The sequence below is a fragment of the Lemur catta genome, chromosome 5 (assembly GCF_020740605.2).
Source record: "Lemur catta isolate mLemCat1 chromosome 5, mLemCat1.pri, whole genome shotgun sequence".
NCBI classification, from domain to species: Eukaryota; Metazoa; Chordata; class Mammalia; order Primates; family Lemuridae; genus Lemur; species Lemur catta.
The window spans coordinates 49,219,631-49,246,698 of NC_059132.1; the positions used below are offsets into that span (position 1 = coordinate 49,219,631).

Consider the following 27,068-nt stretch of genomic DNA (forward strand, 5'->3'; position numbering starts at 1 on the left):
CAGGATTCAAACGAATGGGCATGGCTCATTTTTTTCAATATTTAGATTTACAGAATATATGCAAATTAAATATGTCCAGTGTTAACATTAGCATTTAATACTGTTACAAATTTTAAAAGGGCAATTACATGTCATCTTTTATAATTTTCTACCTTCAAAATTCTTTTGTTTGAAGGGAGGGAGGAAAAGCTTTGATTGAGATTAAGTCCTAATCCTCCAATTTTAAATCTCTCAACTTGCTCAGGATGGGCAGATGAACGGGTAGTTTTTAAGGGTGGCTGGGTCCTTAGAGACAGTAGAATATGCTTGATACATAACAGGTATTCAGGTTATGTTTGATCATAGGTGGTTGAAAGAATGGATAAATTAAGTTGAAGAGTTCAACAGTTTGAAATAAAACTCTTAGAAAGTAAAGCACTACTTTAGCAACAAGAATGACCATTTTTATATGCTACTTTTTTCATGTTCTTAAGGGTACAACTAAAATAAAAGGATTCATCTATAATTGCTTGCATATATATAATAAAAACATCTGTATATGATCACATGTATACACAATGAAAATTTACAAGCAGAGATGAAAAGATTCCCTTTACATCTGAAGAGGCTAGAAGTTGGCAGAAGATTCCAATCCACAAAAAATAAAAAATAAATAGAAAGAAATTATTTCTATCTGCACAAGATTCATATTTCTGTGCTTTTTCATGCCTTTTTGTATTCCATGAGGTAAACTAGGGCCAGAGTTAATATTTTCTCTTAATAACTGAGAAAACTCAAATGTTCACTGACTTGCCTAAGATCACAGAATGATTAAGTGACAGAAACATCATTCAGACCTAGAACTTTATATTTTTAGTCCGTTCTCATTCTTATTATACTTTGGATCAAAGAGTTTGTTGCTTGAAGGGACATAGATCAGAGTTTCCAGCCTAGCTTGAGTATTTACATTGGTTAGGTCATTTAACCTCTCATCGTCTATTTCCTTCTCTCTAAAATGAGGATACCTCTGCTTACCTTAGAGTGCTGTGAGAATAAGATAATACATGAAAAGCACTTAGGGTCTCTGACACATAAGCTTTTTAAGGTATAATAGATAGTAGATTATCATATATTGAGAACTGTGAGAATGGTTCATACTTTAAAAGGTGTTTTTCTTTCAATTTCTTATGTCAGCTTTTTTCCTCTCAAGCTGTATGTTTATTCATATCTGATTGGATAGTCTTTCATCCATTGTAAATTTATTATGGATATCATGCCTCTTAGGAAGGCTTTATTGAGCTATTCACACAGGTGGAGAAATCAAGGGCAAAGTGAAGTGATTTGCTCAAGGTCACAGATTTAGTTAGTAAAAGAATCAAATTCCAGTATTTCAGTATCTGGGTTTTTTTTTAATTTTTTAAAAATTAAGTTATAATTCATACACCACAGAAATCATCCTTTTAAAATGTACAAGTCAGTGGTATTTAGTATATTGACCAGGTTGTACAGTTATCACCACTAATTACAGAAGACTTTTTATCATGCCATAAAGAAATTCCTTACCCATTAGCAATCACTATCCCTTACACCTAGCATACAATACTTCTGGGTTTTGAGACACCCACCTTTTTTGAGATCATAAAGGAATTCATGTTTGTTTTTCTAGTACCTGTATTTTTGATTTTTTTCTACATCTGTTTGAAGTTTATCTTGATATGCAAAGTGAGGAACACATCAAATTTTATCTCTATCCACAGGCTATCCAGTGTTGTAACACACCATTTACTAAAAGTCCTTTTCCCATTATGTGAATTTCACTTCAATAAAAGAATAGTCCTTTTTCTCCCTGATTAAAATGACATCTTTGTCATATACTGAATTTCCAAATAGATTTTGGCCTATTTACGGAATTTCTTTTTCCATTGGCCTTTTTATTCATGTGCTACTCCACACTTGGTAAAGGTAGCTTCTCCATCACTCTTTTTTAGGATTTTCCTGGCTCCTCTTATTTGTTTATTCTCACAAATAAACTTTCTAATTGACTAATACTGTGAAAAAACCCTGATAGTATTTTTGAGATTACATTAAGTATATAAATTAATTTAGAAATAAACTTTTTTATGATGTTGAGTGTTCCTTGAAGAAATGTGGTACCTTTTAATTTGTATGAATCCCTTTTGAAGAAAAAATATTTCAGACCACCAGTATTGGCATAAATTATATTTCCTAAGCACCTGTAATACTTTTGTCATTTCCACTCGTCAATTTTTGTACATTACTAGTTGGCATTGCATTTTTTCATAGTCATGTCACAGTTATCTCTGGTAATTTTATGAAAATATTTTTGTGTTTCCCCAATAAAATATTACAGCTCCTGGAGTGCAAGGACCTTTGTTTATATTTCTTTGTGCCTTCTATAGTAGCACAGTTAAATAGATGTTTTTATGAAATTTAATTTAATGGATATGTGGCATACAACATTCACTCAAAATGAGATCTTGAAGTTTTTCCAGTTAAGTCCAGCCTGCACTGATCTTCTATTTCTGTCCTTTTGTGGCACCCATCATTTATACCAGGGATCAGCAAACTTTTTCTATAAAGGGCCACATAGTATTTTAGGCTTTGTGTTCCACTGTAAACTCTGTTGCAGCTACTTAACTCTGCTGTTGTAGGGTGAAAGCAGCCACAGACAATATGTAAATGAATGTGACTGCATTCCAACAACACCTTATTTGTAGACACTGAAATTTGAATTTCATATAATTTTCATGTCATTAAATAGTCTCCCCCCCTTTTTAAAAATGTAAAAATCATTATCAGCTCATGGGCCATAAAAAAAAAAAAAATAGATGATGGGCTGGATTTGCCCACAGATCATAGTTTGCCTACTTAGTATTAGTTCTGTACTTCTACGGTCTTGTAGAAGAAAGAAGATAGATTTGAAAACCAGCAAACTAGGATTCTTTTCCTGGCTTCACTACTTACCACTTAACTGGTATGAGCTTCACTTTTTTCTCTTAAAATGTGGGTAATCCTAGCTTCACAGAGTTTTTGTGAAAATGAGATGGTGTATGTGTGGAATTATTTAAATTGTAAATGGGAACTTACTTACTGTAGTTCATTAACTCTAAGATACTGTTTCATTTTTAAAATGATAGCGTCTTGATGCTGTTACCTGGACAGATAACAAATCCTAATTTGGTCTTCATTGCCTGTACATGAGTAAACACCAAAACCAGAATCAAAATTTGCAAAATGTGTAGGTGCTGGTAACTTGGAAGAAAATCTTGGCGACATAAGTGGACCACTCTTGTAACTGCTAAGAACTGAATGGTCGTGAGGAGGCCTGGGTGTTCAATCAGATGAGTTAAGCAATCTCCCTAAAGTCAGAGTCAAAAGTAAGATAGCGCTACAGAATTGCAAAGCCAGCATATGAGCTGATGTTTGGTTTTAAGAAATGCTCTATCACCAGTGTTCTTGTGAGGCACAGAGAATGATTCAGAAAAGAGTAGGAATCTAAATATGAAGCAATTGCTTAGCAATTCCTTAAGTATTTTATTCTGCTTTCATTTTCCTTTTTCTATATACCCATAAGTGATATATAACAAACATCCTGGAAGTATAAAAGAGCTCTTTGATATAAAAATTAAATGAATTCATTTTTATATGAAAATGTATGGTAAATTCTAAGCGAAAAAGTAAAAAAAAATCCATTATATGGGTTCTTCATAATACACTGCTATTTTTAACAGTGTGGAGAAAAACAAATTGCATGTATACCTAATTATTTCCTAAGAATATTTTTGTACAATGGAATGACACACTTTGTGGGTAGGAAACAGTATCTTGTTCCTCTCTTAAATCCAAAGCCTTCTCTTAGAAAGGACACTAAATATTTTCTCCTATGTGGACAAGTCACTTGTAGGTCTGTAATAAAGTACTGTGCCCAATTTTAAATTAGAGTTCAGGTTTTCTCTTGCTGATTTGAAAGAATTCACTGTAAAATAAACATACATTTTTTTCATCTGATATACACATATGTGTGTGTATGTGTGTGGCAAATATGGTGCAAGTATGTTGTCTTTTAAGTTGTTAACTTTTTTTCTGATATACAGGGGGTTTAAATTTTTTTTCCACTAAATCAACCTTCAGAATGCTTGCTCGTGAGTTCCTTTTCAGGAAAGTCTCCACCAACATGGAAATGTATCAGAATGAATAGGCATTTGTGTTCTCTTCTAATATATTTCTCATTTCCTCTTTTCAAAATTCGTGATCTTTATCCCATCAAGAACTTATTTTTGTGACATAAAAATCTATCTAGGGTTCTCCAAACAGGTAACAGACATTTCATTTATCAATGATTCATCTTTGTCTTCTAATACAAAACGTCACCATCATCAAGTTCTAAATACTTGTATATATTTTTGGGTGTTTCTGGACTTTCTAGTCTGTTCCCTTCATTTATCTATCTCTTCAGCTGTTAGTAAATCATTAACCTATGGAAATTCATGGCATCTTTTCACATCCAGAGGGCCAGGGTTTGCTCACTCCATTCCAAAATTTCCTTCACATTATCACAATAGTAAAAGACAGACACCATGTGTCACTCAAACATTTTAAAACCTTCATATATTTATTTGCTTTATGTAGAATTGATATAAAAAGAGTTCACACTTTCACAAAAAACGAGTTTTCCTCTTCAAGAACACAGAATCATCTCCTCACATCAAAGTTTCCCTCCAAGTTCCCTTGGTAAAGAACACATATACACAGCTGTACCTCCATATGAAATGGATATTGGATTTTCTGTGAAAATTTTTTTGCCCAGAAGTCAATATAGTATGGGAATTATTTCTCTCCTTAAGCACCTTTCAATAACGCATGTAACATGTTCTAAAACGTGTACGTTAAAAATAAAATGCTATATATACTTAATTTCGTTTGTTAAATCACTTTAAAATTGTTAATAAAGACCTCTAGAAGGGGAATGATGAGTGCATTAGAAAGCAGCTAAAGTTCTGTTTTTCTGTTGCTACTCATAAAGACGACCTGGTGGGGGGGACCCCTCCAAGGAGTCCACCTCCCAGGCGGTGTGGGGCCTGTGGGGGGAGGAGAGCCCAGCCCCGTGGGGGACAGGAGGGCCGGGGAGGCCAAGTCCAGGAAAGAGTGTTTCCCCCACACCCTCCCGGCCCCGGCCCCGGCCCCAGCACCCATCCCACAGCCCCCTGTCCCAGCTGGTGATTCCCATTACCTGCGGTACCAATCTCTGCTGTCCAACCATGATGGATCTTCCCTCAGGATGTTCTCAACTTTAGATGCCTCCTCAAAGCAAACAGCACAGTGGAACTCGGTTAGCTCTCTCGCATCGATCTCATAACAGGTCTCCGTGTAGGCCTTCTCAGGAATCTCGTCCCTGTGGGCCACCACAGCCTTCCACAGGCTGCCCTTGGAGGGCGACTTGCCGCTGCCCTTGGAGGGCGACTTTCCCTCGCCCTCCTTCCTCAAGGAGGTAAAGAACTTCTTCATGGTGCCCGTTGTGGGCTTCCAGACACCTCACCTACTCCTCTCCCCCCCCACCCCCCAGCCCAATCCAACTCAGAGAACACAGTCTGGACACAAGCTCCAAGAAAGCTTGTTTCTGACACAAAGTGAAGTGACAGGCAGAAGAGAGCCGAGCCGAGCCGAGCCGAGCCAAGCCGAGGCGAGCCAACCTGAGCCGTTAGACACAAGTGCGCATGCGCACCTCGGAACACCGTCCCTGCGCATGCGCACCTCGGAACACCGTCCGTGCGCATGCCCGCCAATGCTAACGGACAAAACCGTTTTACCCGCGCGAAGCGGGATCCGGTTGCCCAGCTCCGCGGCCCTCGCAGTGTGGGTCTGGATGCTACAGCTCAGACGCCTGCGCAAGCTGGGGAGGCTCGCCATGGGCTGTCTCAGGGTCCCTACAGATGTTCTGCAACTAGGGTATGCCATTAAGGCTCCTTGTACAGGGTATGGAGGGGGGTTCAAACCTGCAAATGGAGATCTACTATAGGTAGATTTCAAACCTCCATCTGGAAGTCTGTAACCCAGATTATAAGTTTTTTTCTGGACACAGCCTGCAATAAAAAAAAATTTTTTTTTTAAGTATTATGTACCAGGCACTGTAGTAGTAACTTGACATCAGTAAGACAATACCTTTTAAAAAAAAACTCTATCCAAGGTTCCTTAACATGGTCTATGACAAATACAATGCAAACTAGCACAAGCAGCAAACATCATTTGAATAAATGATCATACAAAATAAACAAATGTAAACTCTGTAATGATGTCTATAAAACAGAAAGAAAGAAAAACTTTGAATAAGCCATTTCAGAATGAGAGCTTATAAAATAAACTTAAATAGAAAGAGTTTTGGAGGCAAAACACTACCTGACTTTAAAATATACTACAAAGCTATAGTAACCAAAATAGCGTGGTACTGGCATAGAAAGACACACAGACCAATGGAACATAACAGAGACCCCAGAAATAAATCCACATGTTTACAGCCAACTGGTTTTCAACAAAGGTACCTCTAATATTCAGTGGGGAAACGATGGTCTCTTCAACAAATGGTGCTGGGAAAACTGGATATCCATGTGCATAAGAATGAAACCAGCACCCTATCCTATCTCTCACTATATACAAAAATCAACTCAAATTAGGCTAAAGATTTAAATGTGAGACCCTGAACTAAGAAACTACTTAAAAAAAAAAAAAAAACCACAGAGGAAATGCTTCAAGATATTGGTATGGAGCAGGCTTCTGGGCAGAGGTTTTATGGAGAACACCTCATAAGCACAGGCAATAAAAGCAAAAATATACAAATGGAATTATATCACACTAAAAAGCTTTGCCACAGCAAAGGAAACAGTGAACAGAGTAAAGAGACAACTGGATGGGCCCAGTGGCTCATGCCTGTAGTCCCAGCACTTTCGGACGCTGAGGAAGGAGGATCACTTGGGCCCAGGAGTTCGAGGCTGCAGTGAGCTATGATAGCACCACTGTAATCCAGCCTGGGTGACAGAGTGAGACCCTGTCTTAAAAACAAAAAAAAAGAGAGAGAGAAAGAAGGGGAGAGAGAGAGAGAGAGAGACAACCAGCAGAATGGGAGAAAATACAGCAAACCATTCAATAAGGGATTAATATCTAATATTTTAAATATACATGGAACTCAACAGCAAAAAAGCAAATAATCCAATTAAAAATGGGCACATGAACCAAACAGACATCTCTCAAAAGACAACACAGAAATGACCAATAGTTATATAAAAAAATGCTCAACATTACTAATCAGGGAAATGCAAATCAAAATCATAAGGAACTTTCATCTCACCCCAGTTATGATGGCTATTATCAAAAATACAAGAAATAAATGCTGGTGAGCATTGAGTTCTCTGTAGATTCTAATTATTGGTCCTTTATCAGATGTATAGCATGCAAATATTTTCTCCCATTCTGTAGGTTGTCTATTGGCTGTTGATTGTTTCCCTGGCTGTGCAGAAGCTTTTTAATTTAATCACATCCCATTTATTTATCTTTGTTGTTGCTGTGATTGCCTTTGGGGTCTTCTTTATAAATTCTTCACCTAGGGCGATATCTATATGAGTTTTTCCAACCTCTTCTTCTAGAATTCTTATAGTTTCGCGCCTTAGGTGAACTAATATCTTTTGTAACAACCTGGATGGAACTGGAAACCATCCTCCTAAGGGAAGTATTGCAAGAATGGAAAAACAAACACCACAAGTACCCACTATTAAATAGGAACTAAATGATCAACACTCATGTGATATATGCAGTAAAATTCAATGGAAATCAAGCAGGTGAGAGCGGGGAAGAACAGATGGGCTAAGTCACACCTAATGTGTTCAGTGCACATTATTTGGGTGATGGACACACCTATAACTTTGACTCAAACTGTACAAAAGTAATTCATGTAACCAAAATGCTTGTATCCCCATAATATTCTGAAATTTAAAACAAAGTCTACTGACTGAAACATTGATCACATCCATAACACAAAGCATCTAGACTGGCATTTGACCAAACAACAGGGCATCATAGCCTGGCCACACTGACACATAAAACTGACCATCCCATTCCCCCTTTGGAAAACAACCAAGCCCCTGGGACCTGTGCATACCTTTTGTGACTCTGTTGCCACTTGACAGTGTTAACAGCACCATTCTCAAACACCCCTTGTCCTTTGGTTTCTGAGACCTTGTACAAACCCAGAGGTTCCCCTGCCTCTGTCTCCTCCCAAGACTTTGTATTCATTCTTCTACCATTTCTGCCAAGGCACACAGGTGAGCGAGGCTTGAGAAGTATGTGGGCAACAGGCTCTGGCTGCAGACCGGTAAATCAGCCATCACCACACCAGGAACCGCACACCCTCAGAGATGAGCATGGCACCACGCCAGCCTCGAGAGGCAGCTGCCTAAGCATGGCCCAGGGTGGGCAGAGGTGGGAGGAAGACCTTGCACGAGGAGCTGGAGCTGGGCGTGGAGGCACATTTAGGGGCTCACTTGGGGGAGAACTGGGTGAAAAGTGTTTCCTACAAAAGCAAGAATATCAGGGAGAGGAGAAGTGACAGTGTGTCATGGCACATTCTAGAAAACTCTAATAGGAAAGAGGAGGCTTCGGTACAGGGTAAGTAAGTACAGGGTAAGTAAGGTCAGGGCAGAAGATGAGGCTGAAAGAGTACAGCCTGGAGTGCCTCGCTAAGCGGGAGCTGTCATGGTATCCAGCAGGGTGAGTGGGCGAGATGTTGGCGTGGACCAAGAACCACAAGCAGCCAAATTATTGTTACTGGGAAAAGGAGAAGAGCTAGGAGACGGCAGGGGAAGAGGCACAGTTGTGGCATTTCCCCCCACAGAATTAGGGAAGATGTAGGCTAGATCCTATAGGAGATTTCACTGGGAGACGCCACAAAACATCGGCAGGGAGAGAGTCAAATGTAAAATTCTGAGTTGCAGGAGCAGGCGGTGATGCCACAGCTCTGCAGGGGAGGGTCTGAACTGGGACAGGGCAGGGAAGCAGAGGACAGGAGTCAGTTGTGGACACACTCACCTGAGGTGTGTGTTAGCACCTACTGGCCTCAGGAAGCCATCTGTGCCAAGAAGAGACAGGAACACAGGAAAGTAAAGAGAAAGCCAGACACCTCCCAGATGACTAACCAGAAACGGGGGCTGGGCAAGCAGCCAAAGAAAGAGGAGAAGCCAGGGAAAAAGAGATCATTTAAACAAAGTCAAATGCTACAAGGAGGTGAGCCTGGGCAACAACTGAAGAAAAAACCAAAAAGGCCCTGGGTTCAGACCTTGGGAGGCAGCTAGCAAATTGCAGGGGCTTTAGGGTGAATGGGAAGTCAAAGAAAAAAAACAAAAGGTCAAGCAAGCCACGTGGAAATCCTTGCTAAGACCTGGGGATACAGGGAACAGAAACAGCAGCTGCTGAATGGGAGGAGCCGCTAAGGGCTGTGTTGAACAGCTGCAGGAGCATCCAAGTGAGCTGAAGTTAAGGACCCGCAGGGGAGGAAGACGCAACAGCCAGCCACTCACTACGCTTATGGGGCAGAGACAAAGGGTGCCTCTGGTCCCTTTGTCACCACGGGTAAAACACTCAGAATATACTTTCCTTCTGAGTCACCCTGTAGTTATCTATGGTCTCCAACAAATGCCCCTGAAAGCAGCCTGTGAGAGCCTGAACCTTGGAGAGAAGCGGCCTTGCTCTCTCCTTGTCATGGGAAGCAGCCAGGGGCTGGAGGGATGCACAGAGGGAGGGTGGCTCACACGGTCTGCGCAGCTGTGCAGGTGCAGAAGCCAGAGTTCACCTACCGCCTGAAGACGAAACGGATCCTCAGAGGACAGACGGTCAGGGTGCAGAGGAACACCTGCGAAGACCAATGAGGCACACAGGGTAAAAGAGTCTGCGGGGGTGGGTATGGGGCTCCCCACCAGTGAAAAAGGAAGGGAGCCTTGGGCCAGAGCTGGGGACAGGCCCAGAAGTGTGGCAGTCTCCAGGGTTGGAGCAAGGTGGAACGAGGGAGCAGATCATCTCTTCCTCCCCCAAGGGCTGACTGTCAGCCCCTCCTTCTCTCCACATTGCCCAAAAATTCCTGCTTCCTGCCACTGCCCAGGCCAGGGCAGCTCACACGCCGCTGGGCATGGCACTGCTCAGCCCGCTTTCACACTGGTCTGTGTAACCGCCGGACTCACATCAGTCTCCCCGGCTTCAGACTGCCACCCCTTGGGGGCAGGGGCAACATCACCTTGAATCCTCAGCACCAAGCACAGCACCTGGCACACAGTAGGTGCTTGGGAAGGATACGCTGAGTACGACAGTGTTCAATGGAGACTCACTGATATTTTCAAAGAGATGTTTTCCAATATCTCAAACTCATGGTTTTTGAAACTTACATCAACCTATCCTCTATATCAGCTCTTTGAATCTTACACCTGCCACACTCTCTCAGAGCTGTCCTCTTTTTCATTCCTGGTACCACTACTCTCATCGAAGCCTTTATTGTGGCAATAATCTACCCTAGTATATTGAATTCCACCTTCATGCTGCCACCAGATTAATCTCCCCAAACCACTGTGTTCATTTTATTATTCCCAACTAAAGGTCTTCAGTGGCTTGTTCTCACCTACAGAGTAAAATCCTTCTAATCAAGCTAGCGAAGGCATCTTAGTTTGGGCCTAGCCAAATTTAATTCCTGCTAAATACTCCATAATATTATGGCCTCACACAAATTCTGCATTTTTCTGCCCCTGTTCCTATATTCATGTTCGTCCCTTTTCCATAATCCTAGAAAACCCCTCATCCTTCAGACTCTATTTCAAATGGTACCTCTCTTCCAAGAAGCCATCTCTGATCTCCCCAAAAATATGTCTCTTTCCTTCTCACAACTCCTTTACCCATGCTCAGTTTACAGCTCATTTACAGCACTTGCCACGTAAAGCTTTGGTTTACAGTTACCTGGATGTCTTGTCCTCTCTAGACCAAGTTCCTAACAGCTAAGATCATGTCTTACCCATCCTGGCATCCTCCACACAAGCCAACTCAAAGGTCTGTAGAGGAAAGTGCTCAAATGTATGCTCACTAGTCACTGGAAGTCATATATATTCTTCAGATTTACTTCAGTGAGGACAGTCAATGCAATGGCACTGAGATCCTGAAAACACCAACTCGCCAGAAACTGTGAGCCCTGAACTGGATATACCTAAGTGGAATGAAGTTAGTTAACCTCATTCTTTTTTTTATCTTAAACAAAAAGTGCTCTTACACTTTAATAAAGCCTACAATAAGGTACTAAAACATAGCTCATTAAAAAAATTCTAAAGAAAACAGATGACAAAAGTGGAGTTATAAATATTTGTTTCAGGCAAATTAAACTATAAATTAAACTACTGATGTAACTAAGATCACATAATGAATAAACTGTGAAGTCGACAGTCTTTAATTTCCCTTATCCGATCACGAAGGGATAAGATCATGATGACTTTGTAGATGATCTTAAATTATGTAGGTTTCATTTTTCTAAAATAAATTTAAACACTCAACTGTATATGCAGTTTCATGCACTCAAGCTTCACTAGAGCATTTATTTAGTAATTATCACATGACAAATATTTCTCCTCTGCTAAAGGTGACAATTTTGTTAAAGTGCTGGAGAAACTAGAATGTTTCCAGATCAAATGAGACCTCCCAGTAACTTTATTTTCAAAACATCAACACCATTTCCACCTGAACTATTTTCATCATTTTCAAATTAAATTTCTCCTTCCAAGAGATGAAGACATTTTTCAAAAAATCAATTTTACTTTTAAAATCGTAAGAAAGCGAGACCACTCCAAGTTGCTGAACATCCTGAACTTTTTACTATCGGACCAAATTTTAATACTAAAGGTTAACTTTTATGAACAAATGGATAATAACACAATTACAAACTACCAACATGCTATATTCTATTCCAACTCTGCAGTTCCCAGGGATTCTGTTTGGAGTGGAGCAAATTGAATGAGCACAGAGCCCCAAAGGACAGCTTGTGTGGCTGAGCCAACAGCAAACTTGCTTTTTATCTTCCTCTTTGGGCATTCAGACTGGTGGAAAAGGAGAATGGGAATTAGTCAAGGCTGACCTGCCCATCTCTTGGTCCTTCAGAACCCAGTGAGCCAATAGGAATGTCATTTCTTTTTGTTGGCTATGGCACTAACTCAGAAATTCCATGAAGTCGCATCTTACATTAAAGGCCGCTGAGAGCTCAAGTCAGTGCCCCAGGTGGAAACTGCCTGGCATCAACATTATCCCCCCCAAAACTCTTAAAGACGTGCCACGTTGGAGATATATATGCCATCTCTTGACAGTCTAACACAGCAAGTGGTTTTTCCTCGGGTGTTGGAGAAAAGACAGTTCTTGGTTAGGGCATCAGATAAAGTGGCTGGCCTGGCTTCAGGTGCCACACTGTTGTTGTTAATAACCAGATTGGCATTCAGCCTAATTAGATGCTCATAAACAAGAGGTAGGTAGGAGCTGATATCAACTGAGGGAACAGATGCTCCCATCCTATCCAAACCCCCAGGGCACATGCCCACGGAGAATAGCACACAGAATCTCCATGTGATTTCAGTTATTTCTCCATGTTTTCTGTGTGCAGCACATATAACTTAATTCAGGCATGGCAGACATTACTAGTTACCTACCCAAGACCTATTCTCCCCTGCTTCGGTATTAACAGAACCCCACTTTTAGGGGGTGTGGTGACACACTCAGTCAAATTCTCACCTCCCTACATTCCTTTGCAACTAGGGTGAGCCATGTGACCCAGTTCCGGCCAATAAAATACAGGCAAAAATCTATGGGTTTGGGCTTCCAAGAGAAGTGCTTCCAATTTAAAAAGAGGGAGGTGCTGGCACATGTATTTTTCCTTTTACTTTTACTCAATCCCTTCCTCCTGCCTGGTGTGGAAGAGAGAACTAGAGGTAGAGCAGCCATTCTGCGACTACACAATCCCGTCCCACAAAGGATGGCAAAACAGAAAGCTCAGAGAACTCCAGTCCCTGCTGCCGCACCACCAGCCTGGACACCTCACTCTGAGATGCTTCTCACAGGGGAGAAATAAAACCCCTTATCTGGTTTAGCTGCTGGAGTCCAACTTCTGTTACGTGTGACCAAACGTAACATGTACATTAATTCGCAGTTGATCCAATTCTCCATTAGAACTGGGATTTATTCCAATATTTTTAGTCCAGATTAGTCTTTTCTTCATAACCTCTTTTAGTCTTATTTTGATTTGGAGATTTATTATTCTTGTTTCCTCAAAAGAAAATAGTATCTTTTTCCAATAATGTAAATAACTCAAGATATGTGTGCAATGGTATTCACTACAGGTTTTTCTGTTTTGTTTTTTGTTTTTTTTGAGACAGACTCTTGGTCTGCTGCCCTGGGTAGAGTGCAGTGGCATCATGGTTTACTGAAACCCAAACTTCTGGACTCAAGTGATCCCCTCGCCTCAGCCCCCCGAGTAGCTGGGACTACAGGCCCGTGCCATGACACCAGGCTAATTTTTGTATTTTAAGTAGAGATGGGGTCTCGCTCTTGCTCAGGCTGGTCTTGAACTCCTGACCTCAAGCCATCCTCCTGCCTCGGCCTCCCAGAGTGCTAGGATTACAGGCATAAGCCACCACACCCAGCCAAGGATGGGCTTTTTTACACTACCAATTTTATTTCTTTATTGGTTACTCTTCTTAAGTAACTTCTGGTAATGCATATTCATCTAGAAAGTTATGCATTTCATCTAAGTTTTCAAATTTATTGACATCTTGCTGTCCTTCATATATGCTTATGACTTTTAATATCTCTATGAATATGTTATTTCTACATTTCATTACAAATTCCAGTCGTGCCTTTGATATTATTATTTTTCCTTGCTTTCTATTTTATTTCAGATTTAAAGATTACTACCTTTTTAGTTGTTGTGGACTTGCACCATTGCTTTTTTTTCTACTTTGTCAATCATGTCTTAATTTTTGCCCCATGCTTGCCCTTATACATTAGAATAATCAGCTTACCAAGTTTCAAAAAAAAATCAAACCCTGCCAGGCCTTTGAGAGTGGTGGATTGAATTGCTTTATTAATTTAGGGATAATTGACACCTTTATGTTATTGAGTCTCCTTATCCACTGGTCCTGATTTTACTGATAATGCATTTACGGTTTCTCTATCAAGCAGAACACTAGCTTTTGGGCTGATATTTCTCATATTACAGAATAACTAGTTACTACCTTATTAGGTTTTATAAAAATTCAAAAGCAGATGCAAAATATCTCTCAAATGCTTTTTGAAATTTATAAAGATAATCATAATGATTTTTCTCCCTAGATCTATGATAATTAACATATTAACAGATTACCTAATATCAAACTATCTTTGCATTCCTGGAATAAATCTCACTTGGTTATGACATCCTATTCCTTTCATAAGCTCCTAAATTCTGTTTGCCAATTTTTTTTTTTTTTTTTTTTAGAATTTTGGCTTATTTTAAGTGAGATTTTCCTGTACTTCTTTGTGTAACTTTTGTTGGATTTGGGTATTGTAATGCTAGATTCATTAAAAAATAGGGCATTTTTATTCTTCTGTGTGCTGGAATGGTTTCAACAGCACCCAAATTATCCTTTTAAGGACGAGCAGAGCTCCTCTGAGCTGCTGGGCGGTTCAGGAAAGCACAACTTTGGCAACTTTCTCTATCTCTTTTACGAACATTTGTCTGTTAAGGTTTCTCATCTATTCGGGAGTCCGTTTTGTTAAACTGTATTTTCCTGGAAAATCTTCCAGTTACTCCAGGTTCTCATCAAAACGTGGATGTGCACAGACACCTGACAGTTAACCTGTTAAATGAGCTACAGTTTCTGCTTGATCCACGCATTCCTCCCACCCTGAGTCTTCCCTCTCTAACTGGCAGCACCATCCATCTCACTGCCAAAGACAGAAACCTAGGAGACATCCTTAAGTCTCCTTCCTTTACTTATTACTTCTATCTATCAGTCATTTATTAATTCTAGCTCTAAAATATATCTGGAATCTCTCCATCTCTCACCTTCTCTACTGCTACTCTCCTGCTTAGAGCCACCATCTTGGACTCCAAAAGCCTTCCAGCTGGGTTCACCTCTTCTATTCTTCACTCCTCAAACCAATTCTCAACACAGAAGCTAGAATAATTTTCTTAAAACATTAATCAGATTGTATTGCCCTCACCCAAAATGCCTTTGCTTAAAACTCATGTACATTTTCCCTCATCCTTAGTGTAAAATTCAAACTCCTCAACATGGTCAATGAGGCCATACCTCATTGAGAGACTACTATGCTCCCAACTTCAAGTAACTGTCCCCCTCACATTCTCTGTTTCTCAAAGATGTCAACTTCTCCCCCAACCAATCCCACTGCTTTAAACTGTCCCCAAGTCTCAGTCCTTCTTCTCCTTGAGACTTCCTCTTAAGTGTCACTTCATCAGAGAGACCTTTGATAACCACCCTATTCTTAAGGTGACACTTCACACCATCGCTCTCTGCCAAAGCACCTCATTAGGATCCCTCAAGGCACTTACTAACCTGCAATTATTTTATCTTTTTTCTGTCTTCCTTCAAAAAATTTATTTTTTAATGGGGGCAAGAACATGTCTCTGTGTGTTAACCATTATACAGGCTGAGCATCGCTAATCCAAAAATCTGAAATCCAAAATGCTCCCAAATCTGAAACGTTCTGCATGCTGACTCAAAGCAAATGTTCACTGAAGCATTTTGGATTTCAGATTCTCAAATTAGTGATGCTCAATTGGTACTTATTCTGCAACTATTCCAAAATCTAAAACACTTCTAGTCTCAAGCAGTTCAGATAAGGGATACTCAACCTGCTTCTCCTGTTTAGCACAGTGCTTGATGCAGGGCAAGCACTCATTTATATAAATGCCCAGACCCAAAAGGATAGTTTCTAGGATGGGGGAGATTATGAGAGAGGAAGAAGTTCAGCTGCAGAAATGTAATATGGAAAAAGCAGTATGGTATCTTTTAGAACTTGTTTTCCTCCACCCCAATTCACCTTGACTGAACAATGCAAATCTTTATACCTATCTGAGGGATGCAATAATCAAACCAGGCTTCGGCTTTCCTTATGAAAGCTGCATTGGATTAAGCCCGGAAGAAATTGGTCCATCTCTTCTTATTATATTCACATTAGGCCATTTTAAAACAAGAACATACATCTATGTACATACATTTATCACAGAGTTATTTCACAGATCATTTATTACTTGATAATGGAAGAGGAACAATTCAGGATATCAACATCACTGACCCACAACATCTGTAGAGGTATTTCATGGCCACCATTCAGAGCACTGAATCCCTAATTCCTTGTAGCTCTGTGCTAGGGGCCGAAATAATCTAGTGGAGGGATGTTCTTCTCGTTTCTCTTTCAAAACACTTAAGGCCATCATCACTGACATGAAAACACGGTAGAAGGACAGACACTGAATACCTGTTTGACATTGACTGAGCAAATTAACCTCTCATAAGGCCCTCGCACAACAAGCATGCAGCCCAGGGCCAGGCATTCACAGGTATTCAGGGTGAGCTAAGAGAACCACCACCATCCCTCACTGGCAAAGCAAAGGGCAATTTTTTTCGGTGTTTGCCAGGGAAGAGAGCAAAGGCAAAACCCTGAAGGAGGCATATTTAGAAGAGATGTTTTCTTTCAGGTATTCTAAATTCACACAGGGGCCTCTTATCAAAGGGAGATAAATACAAATAATGATTAATACCTTACAATGTTAGAAAAGACAGTTGCCTAAAATTTGACGTTTAGCCAAAATAAATGAATTCTACTGGTTTCAGAAGACTAGGGGATATAATCTTCTCCAATGTTCAATGGCTTCTTATCAACCATTGTCAAAGTGTAGTCTGGGAACCCCCTAAGGAACCAAAGGTTCTGTGAAGTCAAAACTATTTTGGGGGCCAGGCGCAGTGGCTCACGCCTGTAATCCTAGCACTCTGGGAGGCCGAGGTGGGCGGATCCTTTGAGCTCAGGAGTTCGAGACCAGCCTGAGCAAGAGCAAGACCCTCTACTAAAAATAGAAAGAAATTATATGGACAGCTAAAATACATATAGAAAAATTAGCCGGGCATGGTGGTGTATGCCTGTCCCAGCTACACGGGAGGCTGGGGCAGGTAAATCGCTTGAGCCCAGGAGTTTGAGGTTGCTGTGAGCTAGGCTGACGCCGTGGCACTCTAGCCCCGGCAACAGAGTGAGACTCTGTCTCAAAAAAAAAAAAAAAAAAAAGCTATTTTGGTAACAATGGTAATGGCATTAAGACATTATTTGCTTTTTTCATTTTTACTCTCTCACAAATGTACAGTGGAACGTCCCAGAGGCTACAAGACTCACAACAGATTAAGCTGAGAAGCAGATACGACAATCCAGCTATCTTCTATAAGCCAGACATTAAAGAGATTCACAAAAACAAAAAGCAATGCTTCTCTTCTCACATGTTTATTACACAAAGTCGTTATTTTTCATAAAAATGTTATTTCTATCAATCTGTAAATATATTTTTGAAATCTCAGTCTCAATTTTTAATATGGAGAATATTCACAGATATAGCCCACAGAAGCAGAAGCTCTTTGGGGATCCCGCAATAAATGTTAAATATGTAAAGAGTTCCTGACTCCAAATTTGAGAACCACGCACAACCAACCACGGGCCTTCAATGAAGATGTTTTAAAAGGGTATCATCAGGCCAGGCGTGGTGGCTCATGCCTATAATCCTAGCACTCTGGGAGGCCAAGGTGGGAGGATCGCTCGAGGTCAGGAGTTCGAGACCAGCCTGAGCAAGAGCGAGACCCCATCTCTACTAAAAATAGAAAAAAATTAACCTGACTACTAAAAATATACAGAAAAAATTAGCCGGGCATGGTGGCGCATGTCTGTCGTTCCAGCTACTCGGGAGGCTGAGACAGAAGGATTGCTTGAGCCCAGGAGTTTGAGGTTGCTGTGAGCTAGGCTGATGCCACGGCACTCTAGCCTGGGCAACAGAGTGAGACTCTGTCTCAAAAAAAAGGGGGTATCATCACCTTTAATCATGTATAATGCCAGAGAGAGAGAGAGAAGGAGAGAGAGAAAGGATTTTGAAAATGGTCCATACAGTCATTATTATTAATTGTGTTAACTGAAATAAATGGTAGGATGGATAAGTCAAATTTGAAGATTTTTTTTTTTTTGGCTTTAAAATATATGGCATGACCAGAATTATATCCTTCCTAAAACCATCTGACTTAGATTTCTGCAAAAGCAGCTTATTCTTAACTGCAAGATAAAGATTGAGCCATGACAAATTTATAGACGGATTCCTTCTGATTATTCAAGTGGGGCGAGAACACTAGAATCTTCCCTGAGGGCAGAGATAGAGATGTAACAGCCTCCACTCTCTGTTTCCCCAGAAGACAGGGCAATATTCCAGAGGGACAGACACAGCAGCCTCAGGATGCACACTAATTACAACAAAGGGAACTGTGGCGGGTAAAACCATTTGTTGTTTAAAAAAATCTGTGTGTAAATATGTTGAAAATATATACAAATATAAACAAAACATACAGAATATAGCCTGTCAAAAGCACAATTTGATGTATAACTAAAAATCAACTGTTTACTCAGAAACTGAAACATTCTGCTCAAAATCTAATCATTTTAATTTTTTAAAATACTGCTTAAAAATAAACTATTGAAATCAAAAACACAGAAATTTGGATGATCCTGGTGGGCTTTTCAAAATTTCCCATTCTCCACTGGTATCATTGGCCACACTGTGCCCTCAGGGAGGGGACTCAGAAGTGGCCAAGTTTGAAAAGAAGTAGCTACTCAGCTGCTTACATGAGTTGTACCAATACCGACAGCCCATACTCTAGCTAAAGCACTACCTCATGCTTCAACTAAAATGCTCCTACAAAGAACACTTTCAAAAGTACCTCAGCACTTGCAGATCACAGAACAATTTCAGATCAGCAGACTGTTTCCCCTCGAACTCCTAAAATTGAACAAAAGATTTGTTTAAGTAGTTAGCAGTTATTTTTCTCTGGAAAAGATCTTCTCAAATCACAGAGAACATTCCAAACAGAGAGAATTTACCAGAGCGTCCTTTTCAAGGTGTTCCAGGGGCTGAATATCCTTCTCAAGATTGCTCAACCCTTGAAGAACAAAATTCTGAAACTTCTCTAGCTTATTGAGTCTGACAAATGTAAAAACCAAGAAACTTCATTAGGACTACTTGGATGTGACAAAAGATACTCTTAATTAATCCTCTAATTATAAGATTAATTCAGATTCCTCTCCAGACATTAACTGTCTTGAAAACATGTGGGCATTTCCTATCTCTTCTTGCCCTTCCCTGTTCACTCATTCCCGGCCTCAGAAACCTAACCACAGTCTTTCAACAGCAGCGCAAAGACAGCTGGTGTTTCAACATTAACTCTTAGCAGAACACAGGACAGACGACTCCATGGAAGAGGAGTGGAGGCCGACCATCCCTTCCTACCTTCCACTCGCTCCCCTTCCTCTTGCCTTACGCTGGCCTGACAGCTGTCGTCAGGTAAGGGCTAATACATTCTTTTCCCACCTCTAGGTTTTCGCTCTAAAACTCTTAACAGTTGCTATTCTGTGTCTGAGCTCCATGTACGTTGCTTATTTGCTTATTGTTTGTGTTCCCCATTAGACTACATGTTCCCTGAAGACAGGAGCTCCTGGTGCTTGTCCTTACTGTGCTCTCGCGTGGAGCACAGGGCCTGGCACCCAGCATTGCTCGGCATGCCTTTGTTGAACCAATACATGACGGAGTGTATCCCCACCAAAGATAATGAGAATTCCACAAATCCAAAGCCCTTCTGGGGCTCGTTTCAACTATCAAATGACATTACATGTATATAAGAGTTTGAAAAGTCTCACAAATTTCTATTAAAACCATAATGCTATTATTCTACCCCAAGAAACTTTCTCCTTCAGTTGAATAAACTGACTCTTCATTCCTTTCTTCCCTTCTTTATTTACAGACCATTCTTCCCAACAAGGAGCAATTTCTATACTCACCTTCCCTGTACCATTCAAATTTTGGTTTCTAGAACCTGACTCAAGAAGCGCTTCCATTGTAATGGCTCTGGATTAACTCTGATCACTATAGGAACCGTCCCTCTACCCCCTTTCACAGCACCTTGGTACATGGTCATAAGGGGTGTGTGTGTGTGTGTGTGTGTGGTGTTCCCTCTATCCCCTTTCACAGCATAATAAGGGTGTGTGTGTGTGTGTGTGTGTGTGTGTGGTGTTCCCTCTATCCCCTTTCACAGCACCTTTGTACTTCTTGCTATATGGTCATAAGGTGTGTGTGTGTGTGTGTGTGTGTGTGTGTGTGTGTGTGTGTGTGTGTGTGTGTGTGTGTGTGTGTGTGTGTGTGTGTGTGTAGTGTTCCCTCTACCCCCTTTCACAGCACCTTTGTACTTCTTGCTATATGGTCATAAGGGTGTGTGTGTGTGTGTGTGTGTGTGTGTGTGTGTAGTGTTCCCTCTATCCCCTTTCACAGCATAATAAGGGTGTGTGTGTGTGTGTGTGTGTGGTGTTCCCTCTATCCCCTTTCACAGCATAATAAGGGTGTGTGTGTGTGTGTGTGTGTGTGTGGTGTTCCCTCTACCCCCTTTCACAGCACCTTTGTACTTCTTGCTATATGGTCATAAGGGTGTGTGTGTGTGTGTGTGTGTGTGTGTAGTGTTCCCTCTACCCCCTTTCACAGCACCTTTGTACTTCTTGCTATATGGTCATAAGGGTGTGTGTGTGTGTGTAACATTTCCGAACTGGGGAAAATATACATAAAACTTACCCTTTTAACCACTTTTAAGTGCACAATTCAATGGCATTAGCTATATCACAGTGTTTTCCAACCATCATCAATATCCATTTCCAGAACTTTTCCATCATCCCAAAAAAAAAACTCTGTCCCCATTAAACAATAACTCCCCCATCCCCCAACCTCTGGCAGCCTCTATTGTACTTTCTGTCTCTATGAATTTGACTACTTAGGTACCTCACATAAGTGGAATTATACAATATTTGTCCCTTTGTGTCTGGCTTCTTTCCTGTAACATAATGTTTTTGGGGTTCATCCATGCATTAGAATTTAATTTCTTTTAATAACAGTCCATTGTATGGATATATTAACACTATCATTTATCCAGCATTTTTTAAATATATATCCGTGCTTGCCCTGTCTTTACAATTGGATTAAAAATTCTTTAAGAATAGCGTTTTAGGATCATACAGTGGTAGACCACGAAGAGACTTAAGGAGGGCATTTAAGTCACCCCCTCTTCATATAGATGAAGAACCACAAACCTAGAAGGGCTAAGTGACGTACATGAGATAAATGCTGTTGGTGGGTGATCACACATCTGTCACCTTGTTTTGAAATCTAATACTTACCTGCACAGGTATATCTGGTTTAAAAGTTTCATTATGCAATTCGGTGCTTTCTTTGCATCTTTTGAATAAAGTGGACTCCTTCTGTACCTAACCTAAACCACCACCACAACAACAAAATGATCACATTTTGGTTAAATATAAATATGTAAGTTGAGTGCATGGTTTGTGTTAAAAAGACGCTGCCAGCACATGGTAATATTCATAGCTAGCATTAGTGTTCAAGAACTATGATAAGGCATCCCCCTACACACCTTTCAGGCATTAGCAATACAGAACAAGCTAAAATGGGAAAATTTATATTCATGCTACCAATACGCATATTGAATACTGTGAACAAATACCCATAATAAATCGGCTTACATTGGTATCACAGAAAGTAAGACAGGACTTTGAAGATCTTCCAAGTTAGTTAAATGAATTTGGTTAGGATAAGATACTTTTCTCGAAAGTGCTAATAAGTCATTAGAGATTTATAAATAACTGGACAGAAAAAGGAGGGGACTAAAATAGCTCTAATGTTCATCCCGTAGACAAGATTTTAGGACAACCTGTACATGCATGTGTCTCAAGACCTGCCACAACTCAGCTGACCAACCAGCCACAGTCTACCTCCTTCTTTGTCCCCAACTCCTCTCCAGTCCTTCGCTTGGTTCCCTCTTTTCTCTTCCTTATCTATTAGCATGACCAAATCATTGTTTTCCGGTAGTTCAGCTGTGTGAAAACACTACCATTGAAACCAAACCATGCTTCTGATTTCCACATAGGTCCCTTTGGTCCTATTGGAGCAAATGGACATGGAACAGATATAAATACAAACTACAATTCACAAAGACATTAAAATCAGTGGTCACATCTATGACAAATACTTCTCCCCAAAGATGCAGGAGCATCTTCGGATAACACCATTGATGAATGACATGAACTTGTGACTTTAAGCTTTTAATGAACTAATTTTTTTCTTCTTTTCAGCTTTCTGGAGGTATAACTGACAAATAAAAGTTGTATATGTTCAAGGTATACATATGATATATGTGCACTCTGTGAAGTGATTACTACAATCAAGCTAATTAACATATCCATCACCTCACCAAACTGTGTGTGTGTGTAAGAATAATGAAGAGCTCAAATCTCAAGTATACAGTAACATCACCATTAACCAGTTACCACAGTGTACATTAGGTCTCCAGAATTTACTCATCTTGTAACTGAAAGTCTGTACCCTTTGGCCAGCATCTCCCATTTCTTCTACCCCAACCCCTGGCAACAGCCCTTCCACTCTGTTTCTATGAGATCAACTTTTTTAGATTCCACAGGTAAGTGAGCTTGTGCAGTGTTTGTCTGGCTTGTATCACTTACCAGAATGTCCTTCAGATTCATGGCAAGTTCGCTTTCCACTTTTAGTGGTATTAGGACTATTACCTTGTATTTTCTTCTCAGTTCTCTAGTGAAGTTTTCAAAGGTTGTGAGAAGGGCAGACTCATTCAAGCTCTCTGGCACAACTTCTCAGGATGGAGTGAAGATGCCTTATGGACAACAAACATAACACATTACATAAAACTAACCGCTTCTCCATCCTCAAGGCCTGAGGTCCCCCCAATGCCCACACTGTGACCCTGCCCAAGGCCACCTCTCTGGAGGATCTCCTCAGTTCCACACCTTCGACTATCAGCTTCTCACCCTCCCTCTCGCCTGAGCTCTCGCTAGTGGTAAACAAGTTCCCAATGGACTGTCGAGCATCCCCGTCTCAAAACCCACCCAATTCTTTTCTTCCCCATCTAAACCACTCTCTTCCTTTCTATACCCTCAGCTATGACGTCATCTCACTTCTTCTTTCTTCCCATACCCACCCTATTCACTACTGATTTTCCCTCTGAAAATTCTGGAATCCAATTTCACTAAATCACTCAATGAATATTTGGATGTTACTAAGCACTAGGAGTTGTGTAATGGGGCCAACAGGCTGTGGGCAGTAAAGAGGCAAGTGTCCTTTCTTCCCCCTGCTCCTGCTACCCCGGTCTCCCTGTGGATCCCCGGACACGCCAGGCATATTCTCGCCTCAAGGCCTTTGCACCTGAGGTTCCTTCTGACTATAGCACTTCCCTATATATCTGCACTAAGGACTTCTCTGGCCACCCAATCTAAAATTTCAACACAGCCTCCCAACTTTTTAAACCCCTTTCCCTGCTTAACTTTTTCTTAGCTTTCCTCACATAGAACATACTACATGTTTTACTTTTCTTGTGCATTATCCGTCTCCCCACTGGGAGGTCAACTCCAATGAGGTCAGGCATCTTGCCTGTTTTCTTCCCTACAATACCCCTGCCACCTAGAAAAGTGTCTGGCATGGAGTAGACACTCATTAAACATTTGCTGAATAAATGAAGGAATACCCAGCTCCTACAAATAAGATACTGGACATGCGCAAAGGAGATCTCGATAAAATAGATAAGAATTGATTTCAGTTCTCTTATTCTGATTCTCTTACTGGTGAGGATAGAGGTAGAGAAGCAACACAAACTTTAGAGACCTAAATACCAACTATATAAACAGATAAATAGAAATTAAGAAATTTGGTATTTTAAGATCTGCTAGAACTACTTTTGGGGGAAAGCTCTAAACATACTAATTTTTAGAACTTGCACCACAGCAGGAAATACCAGTTACCAACTTCAAGGTGACAAAACGAATAGGAAAATTGTGTTAAAATTATATCAAAGAATAGTCAATCTTAAAATAGTTCATGCTCTGTGGTATATATATAATAAAGGTGTTTTTTTAAGAAAAATTAATAACCTAGGTTTAAATATCAACTTAGATTATTTTTATTAAAAGGAAAAAGAAAAACAAGAGAGGTAATAAATACTAATTGAGAGAAGGATGATCCAAAAGCCAAAAGGTCTAAACTAGTAATAAGAGATATGCAAATAAATGATCATATATGAATGATGAACTTCATAGGACACCTTAATTTGTATTCTATAATAGAATTATCATAAACTAGAAATCTCACTAGAGATCACATTCCTACTCTGCAGAACTTGGAAGAGCCAATATCCAGCCTCTTTGAAATAAAAATATAAATTAATAAAATTAAAAACATAAGATATACTCTCAACTGTGAGAGATACTTTATACAAGTTAGTATCTTGTTCTTCTCACTGTACTTATATTTAGGTGTGTTCATTTATTTGAAAGGTTTGGATGGATATTTTCTATAGGGTCACATTGTTTCAAGAGCAAAAGATTTTTAAAAATCAGTGAAGGAACCCAGGTACAGCTCCATCCTCCTCTTCCAGACTCAAGGCAAACAGCACTCATGCCTGAATCTTCTGTGGTGTCTATACCCCAAGTCAGGGCCCAAAAGAACCACTTAGAAGGGATTCCAGATAGCCTCAATTAGGCACTGATGAATGACCATTACATTTCCTTCTTTGCTGACTGTTCTGCCCTTTCTGGGACATTTTATTTTCTTGTTCTTCCTCCTTTATAGCAAATTTGTAGCAAAAGCCCAAAGCACAGGCTTGAATTTGGACGTATCATATCCATGCACTACCCAGGGTAAAGCAGGGCATCTGCCAGCACAGATACTAGTTATATCCACCAGAAAGAGAAATCCAGGAACACAGCATAAACAACCTGGTCAGCCCTTGAATTAATTATATGGAATTTGTGACCCTACTAACTAGGATCATCCAGACGGATGACTTCATGGATGTGGAAGTAGCCTGACACACAGAACCCTTCTCTGAAGTGGCGATGCTGGTACAGTGCTTTACCAGTACCCAAGGTATGGCTCTCCAGAGGAACCCGTGCTATGTCATGAAAGGCTACAAATCCTAAGTGATGTCCTTGGCTAGGTTCTATTTCCATGGTAACTGCATACCTCTGTTAACCAGCACTTTTCAGCATCCTCAGAAAAGAGTTAAAGCTACACACAGAGAACATCGCAAAAATGAACACAAACATAGTAACGGTCATCTCCAAAGAAATGCGAAATCCATGTGTTTGTGGGTGGCTGACAGACGGGGTGTGTCCTTGCTCTCACAAGAACATAGCTTTCTTTATTTCCATGATAACTGAAGACTTTGGCAATCTGAGGAGCTTCTGAACTTGTTTGGGGTGGCCTCCAAGGCACAAGTTTTAGAGAACACAGTTTGGTGTTCACACTGCATTTTTAAACTCATATTTCTGGTAAAAACAATTGTTAACGCTCGACAAGAACCAATCCTATGGTTAACAGCCAGGTCGCCTAAGTTAAGGCATTTTTTTTAAACATTGCTCCGAAGCGACACCCTGTGGCACAGAATGATAAAGGCCAACAGAATAGCATCTTCACCAAAAGTTCTCCTATGTGATATTTACAGCACTTCCTCACTGCCAAGTCCTTTGTTTATTCTACCAACGTTTATCAAGTGCCGAGAATATGAAAAATTAAGGACCATCTTTACCATTGAATTACTCAGTCTGATGGGAACTGCTAAAATATCTTTGGTATGCATTAATGCATTTTAAAAATCTATAAACCAATTGACAAATATTTGTGACCACGTATAATTGCTTATTCAAATATGGAATCATGCAGAAGTACATCATTAAATGTTGGGTTTTTTTATAAGTTTCTTACTCGGTTACCTTGGCAAATACAGAATGCCTCTACATGGGAGGCACTGAACTAGGCATTCACAGCACTGAATGGAATGAAGGAGCTAAGCACCTAACTCCTTTCTGATTCTGGGGGCCTCTCTAAGAAGGCAGATTGAGGGCAAAATGCTATACCATAAATAAAATTACCCTGCTTGCTTTCAGTTCTGGAAGCACAGCACATCAAAAGTTCTCGGGTAAACATTAAAACACAAGTAAGGCTGGGTGCAGTGGCTCACACCTGTAATCCCAGGACTTTGGGAGGCTGAGGTCAGAAATTTGAGACTAGCCTGAGCAAGAATTAGACCTGTGTCTCTACAAAAAAATAGAAAAATTAGCTGGGCATGGTGGCACATATGCCTGCAGTCCCAGCTACCGAGGAGGCTGAGGCAGGAGGATCACTTGAGCCTAGGAGTTTGAGGTTGCTGTGACCTATGATGATGCCATTCACTCTAGCCCAGGTGACAGAGTGAGACCCTGTTTCAAATAATAATCATCATGGTGATGATGATGATGATTATAACAAAGACTTCCTATCCCCAAAATTCCCAGATAATTTGACAGGTGATTTCTACCAAACTTTTAAGAAACAGTTACCTTATTGTAGATGAACTTTCCCAGTAAAGCAGAGAGAGAGGTGCTCAGCCTCCCTCCACAGGCTGCTGTGACACTGATTTCAATGATAGCAGGAGAAAAGCTTAAGTCTGTTCCTCATGAATGTAGATGTAAAGCTCATTAATAAATTATGAGCTAAAAACACCCAAGAGTATATATTTTTTTAAACGCACCATGATCAAGTGAGGTTCATCCCAGGAACACAAGTGTGGTTCGACAACATAATACCTATCAGTGTAACTTGCCACATTAATAAACAAAAAAGACCACCCCTCTACTCTTTGTTTCTATGTGTTTGACTT

The 27,068-nt window shown here is 40.4% G+C and overlaps 2 protein-coding genes across 2 annotated transcripts in view; both read right to left on the reverse strand.

Moving 5' to 3' along the window:
• Positions 1 to 5,523, reverse strand: part of LOC123638769 (putative ankyrin repeat domain-containing protein 19) — a 79,843-nt gene extending 74,320 nt beyond the window's left edge. Inside the window, exon 1 of the mRNA XM_045552600.1 lies at positions 5,231 to 5,523. Within this exon, the coding sequence (XP_045408556.1) occupies positions 5,231 to 5,505 (275 nt within the window). The 5' untranslated portion in view covers positions 5,506 to 5,523. The remainder of the gene's footprint in view (positions 1 to 5,230) is intronic.
• A 3,118-nt stretch (positions 5,524 to 8,641) lies between these two features.
• The window catches only part of LOC123638252 (synaptonemal complex protein 2-like), a 35,874-nt gene continuing 17,447 nt past the window's right edge, over positions 8,642 to 27,068 (reverse strand). Inside the window, exons 4-9 of the transcript XR_006735260.1 lie at positions 22,930 to 23,033; positions 21,511 to 22,286; positions 19,177 to 19,276; positions 19,017 to 19,075; positions 9,837 to 9,892; positions 8,642 to 9,112 (exon numbers count right to left, since the gene is read on the reverse strand). The gene's annotated coding sequence lies outside the window, so the exon portion shown is untranslated. The remainder of the gene's footprint in view (positions 9,113 to 9,836; positions 9,893 to 19,016; positions 19,076 to 19,176; positions 19,277 to 21,510; positions 22,287 to 22,929; positions 23,034 to 27,068) is intronic.